The sequence below is a fragment of the Pyxicephalus adspersus genome, chromosome 3 (assembly GCF_032062135.1).
Source record: "Pyxicephalus adspersus chromosome 3, UCB_Pads_2.0, whole genome shotgun sequence".
NCBI classification, from domain to species: Eukaryota; Metazoa; Chordata; class Amphibia; order Anura; family Pyxicephalidae; genus Pyxicephalus; species Pyxicephalus adspersus.
The window spans coordinates 48,249,305-48,254,627 of NC_092860.1; the positions used below are offsets into that span (position 1 = coordinate 48,249,305).

The 5,323-nt window shown below is 37.8% G+C and overlaps 1 protein-coding gene across 2 annotated transcripts in view; it reads left to right on the forward strand.

Annotated features, from left to right (window-relative positions):
* Positions 1-1,463, forward strand: part of NCBP1 (nuclear cap binding protein subunit 1) — a 21,567-nt gene extending 20,104 nt beyond the window's left edge. For both annotated transcript variants that reach the window (XM_072404457.1, XM_072404458.1), the window contains exons 21-23: positions 446-568; positions 649-762; positions 844-1,463. In XM_072404457.1, coding sequence (XP_072260558.1) covers positions 446-568; positions 649-762; positions 844-957 — 351 coding nt within the window. In that variant the 3' untranslated portion in view covers positions 958-1,463. The remainder of the gene's footprint in view (positions 1-445; positions 569-648; positions 763-843) is intronic.
* Positions 1,464-5,323: the final 3,860 nt, after the last annotated feature.

Genomic DNA, 5,323 nt, shown 5'->3' on the forward strand with positions numbered 1-5,323 from the left:
TTTTCCCCCCCAGTTTTGGGGAAGAAAAAGTGCGTCTTATAGTCCGAAAAATACGGTAGTTAAAGGCCATGCAGATTTTGGTGTGTGAAAATAAAAAGCAAATGTTATCCTTAGTCTGTTTTCCACATTTGATCTATTTTAAACTGCTTTTTTTTATATTTCTAAGGTAATGAATATTGGTCTGGCTATAAATGATCCTGATCATTGTAGAGTTGTAAAAATAGTAAAATATAGTTCTATTCATCAGCCTATATTAATTTGATAAAGTTTTGGTCATTTTCTATGATAATTAAAAGCAAGGAAAAATCAGGCCAAGCTATTAGGACAAGACTATACAAGTTCAGAAAAACTATATTCACTGATTTTTCTGGTTGAGTTGCTGTATGAAAATAGTATTATTGGATAATGTACTTTATCACACATAACAAATCGTTATTGCTTTCAGAGAGACAATGATGATGACAGTGGAAGAGAAGATGGGCCCTTGGAGGAACAAATAGAGCGCCTGCAAGAGAAAGTGGAGTCTGCTCAAAGCGAACAGAAAAATCTTTTCCTTGTTATTTTCCAGGTAACTAATTTAAATACATTTTCCAGTGTTTTTTTATACATGGTGTGCAAGTTGTAGTAAAAGTTTTTTTTCTCTTTTAGCGATTCATAATGATTCTGACAGAGCACTTAGTACGCTGTGAAACTGGAGGTATTGATGTGATTACTCCATGGTACAAGAACTGCATAGAAAGACTTCAGCAAATCTTTCTTCAGGTCAGTCAAATCTTCCTGCATGATGTTTAGTTAGGAATAATCTGCTGCACCACATATTAACCACATCATTGTCTCTTTCAGCATCATCAGATTATCCAGCAGTACATGGTGACACTGGAAAACTTGTTGTTTACCGCAGAATTGGACCATCACATCCTAACTGTCTTCCAGCAGTTCTGTGCACTACAAGCTTAATATGAACACTGGGATCTTGTCTGCACCTTACAGAACTGAAGTCTGATGGGACACATTTATGGTGTTTTTAACATACATGATCAATGATAACACATTTTAAATGTGGTTCTAGTAGAATAAAGGCAGACTTTTTTTTTTTTCCCCCTTTTGCTAGTATTTAAACTGATTGGGCTTCATTTGAGAATACAATATGGAATTCTAGCTTAAAATACATATTTCTTTTGGGTTATCCATGAAGCTTTAGCATTCATGTGGTTATAATGTCACGATCATCTTTGTAGTCCTATTATAGAATATTTTAATGTATTGTTATGCCCCCTTGTTACAATGTGAAGATAGGAATCCCGTTTTGTAAAGGGGCTGTACAACTTGTATTAATTTTTTTTTTTATCTACAATAATATTGGGGAGTTGTGAAACTTCATTTGCTTGCTTTTTTCTTTCCCATGAAATGTCTAATTTTTGACAAATGTCTCAATTTGAATACAGGAAATACCTTTTTAAAAAGATTGTGTTTTTTTTTCTTTTTGCCTACTTTAACATAGCAAAATGTAATTGCAAGAGGTCACAGAAGTTCATTTTTTGTATCTTAGGTGGCAGGCCATGTTAGGAAGGTAATGTAATTTGAAGTGAATCTGAACACAACCCCAGATAGTCTTTACGTGTTAGACTTTTACCACCGAGGCACTTCTAAACCAGGATGAATTATTGTTCAGCTGTGGGTCCACCATGAACTACAACATTTTAATCAAACCCTTTTTGCAAGGCATTTTAAAGGTGTAGAAGCCCACAACTTTTAAAATGGAGAGAATTTTGAAGACACTAGTCTGTTTTCCTCCAACAAGGTAGCAGTGGATAACTATCAACAACATTATTACAGTGTTGTAATATAGTGATCCTCCTGTTTCATTTTTTACAATGTGATCGTGCTTTTATAAACCTGACAATATAATGGGCAATCAGATGTAAAACAGTGGCATTCAGGGTGTTTATCACCATACTGTCTGTCCTTTTTAAATTCAGTGTTTAGAACTTCTTTTCATTTTAACTTATGTTAATAAATATACTTATACAAGCGTGATATAATCTAGGGGAATTAGTATGATGGCTTTGTTAACCTCCTTTTGGAACACCAAGCTCATGTTTGTAAAATCAAATTGTTTTTAAATGACCCATGAAACACTTTCTCTAAATCAGTTGATGGGTGATGGTGGGAAAGTAGCATAATCAATTAAGTCTTTGGTTCCTCTAGTTCTGTCCCTAACTTCCCTAAAAGGAAGAAAGCCACACTGATCTGGATGAATAAGGTCATTAAGGACGGGCGTAAGATAATGTGCCAGGATACTAGTAAACAATTTCAGGTCACAATTCAACAAACATATTCTGAAATTGGTATGTCTTTGGTTGTAAAATAAGCTGCTAGAGAGTCTGCTGGTGGGAGAGGACCATCCTGGAGTGGAGTCGAAGGCTGACAGAAAATGAGGGGAAAATGATTTATAGTAGGTGAGTGTAAGTTGCTTTGCGTAAATTGGGCTTTAACTGTTAAACTTTGTGCAGGGTAGCAATTTGTCTTCTCAGGTGGGCAAGCTTAGTTTCTACATCAGGGGAGGGTCCCCCATTGTGTAACATTTCTGCCTTGTGTAGCTAATCTAAAAGGGAGGTAATTTTCTGTTACCATTATGGGCTTGTTAAGTAGGAATACCTTGGTTATAGCATTTGTTAATTGGAGAATGGGTTAGTAGTGGAGTCACAATTAGTTACAAAAAAAAAAAAAAAACGATTGAAACTGATTCAAATTTTGACCTGATCTCTGGTATTAGTAGAAAGTTTCATTAAGTCTCCAGAAACAGGACTTGGGTAGGCTAAAGTTAGATGTTACTGAGATGGAAACAGGTCCATGATCAGAAAAAGTTATTGAGCTAATACTTTAGGGAGACACTAGTGGGATAAAAGTCTATCCAAGAGTATGTTTTATGGGCCGGAGAATGAATAATTTCTGTTCCAAGGGATGTTGCAGATGTTGAAATTGCCAACTGGAATCACTGTGCCTGCACTCCTCTTCTTCACAATCTCTAAAACTGATTGTAAAAAATCAGCCTGATTGGAATTGTGGACTATATACATTAATAAAGGTGAAGAGATTGGAATAAAATTTACCCTGCACTATCGAGTACCTGCCTAGGGATTCAGTGTGTGCCGAAATCAAGGACCAAAGTAGAGATTTAGCAATAACTATGCTGACCTCACAAGATTCTCACAAGAGTCTGGTGAAATGCAGTTGTAAACCGCCTACTGTAGAATCTTGTAATGGTAGAAGTGGGTGTCTTGAATGAACGCTATATGGCATCCTGATCGACTCAGTTCATTTAAAAGGATTGATCTGTTTGTGGGGGCATTCAGACATTAATAAATAAATTCATTTTAAAAGTAAACTAGTGTCATAGAGAGTATATGAAGTCTTGTTCCCTAGCATAAATTAAGTATTCCAGACACTTCTATGAAAGAAAAGCAGGGTCAGGAGAGATTGAAAGGGAGAGAAGGCTGAAAGGAATATACAATATTGGAAGGGGAGGGATAAGAAATGAAGAAAAGAGAAGGGATGAATAGGTCTGTAGTACAGGTTCTAATTTTCACATTTCTAATGTTTAACCCTAATCTGGGGCTGGAGATACATAGGAGGGTGATGTGGTATCCGGGGTATACACAAGCTTTAATTAGAAAGTTTTTCTTATTGATGGGGCAGGGGGTGGAAGGTGTAACAAGGAAGGTGTTTCTGACAAAAGTAAAATGAAGGGTGGACAGAACTGAAGGAAAAGTCACATGGGGTCGGACAGAAAGCCACAATTAAAAAAAAAACAAAAACATGGCATGACAATAATAATAATGAATGACATAGAGTAGTAATCACTTTATATACCTAGCTAAACTAAATCTTGGCAGTGGGCAAAATATGAAAGAAAAGGGGCTAAGATGGTAAATGTAAATATTATGGAAATAATTCGAATATTTGTCAACTTGACAAGTGCACACATACCATATTATCAACCATGGATAACAAAAGTATTGTATGCGTTATCCTAGTGCTACACACCATTGGAGAGGAAAGATGGTGGGATGGTACAGAAAAGTGAGAGAGAGGAGAAAGGAAGTGGGGGGAGGTGCAGAGGAGGAAAGAAGCGGGGACAGAAGCAAAGTTTGCAGCTGCAGGAGTACCTGTTCCTAGCATTAAAAAGGTCTCATTTATCTAATCCATTTGAGAGTCAGAGAGCAGATCAATAAAATAGACAGAATGTCAGAACTTTGACCCATTGGTTGGCCCGACCACACTCTCAGACACTAAGGAAATAGGGGGAGGGGGTGTAGAAGGTATGAAGAGATGGAGTGAGGGCAAGATATCCAAGACCTGGTAACTGGCCTCCTGTGTGTTACATAATAACATGTATATTACAATATAGTTGAATCATTAAGACTGAGGATGAATGAAATCTAAAACTAGCCCTAAGTGTCATACACCACTATCTGTACACCAGACTTCCAAGATAGGACGAACAATCTACTTGGGTAGCCCAGTTCAAGGAAATTAAGAAGAAAATCGTTTGGTGACAGCCAGGTAAGAGTTATGTTATGGTTCTGAAGTATCTGGTGAACAGCCAGAAGAGCCTTTTGCATTTAGGATCAGCTTAAATCTGTGTCTGCAGAATACTCTTTGGGGTCTGGTGAGCAAGTTGGTCCACAGAGAAGTCCAGCCAATTGAGTAGCTCAATTGGGCAAAGCCCAGGAAGGCAAGTAACTCTGGTAATTGCTTAGGAAAGTGAATTTCAAACATAGTTTGAAGAGTTTTTGATGACTAAGAAATAAAATGGGTGGCCCACTCAGTGTTGTATTGTGAGAGTGAATAACCTCTAGCAGTGGGTGGGGCATGTGCTGCTTGATACCTCAGGGAAAAGTTGAATCTGTGCCCCAACAAATTCAATCATGCCTTTACACCAGGCTTGCTGTAAGATGTTCCTTGCTATCAAAGAAATGGACTCTGCAAAGAACATCCACAGGTATGTCAGCAGACGGTTATTTGGCACCACTGACCCTGTTCACTGTCAAGGACCATATTAAGGATAGCTGTGACTGCTGCTTAAGATCAGGCCCAACAGTAGCTTCTGGTATACCTCGCAAGTAAATATAATTGGAGTTTCTGGGTCGTCTGGAGAAACAGTGAGTTGATGTGAGATTGTACTGGAGTCTTAGAGGTTTCTTACACAGAGACTCTTGCAGACAGATCAGAGGCAGTTGAGTCCATTGTGATCATTTTGGTGACTAATTGAACTAGACGGAGCTAAAGCATCCGGGTCACCCTTTGAAAGGACGTAGGC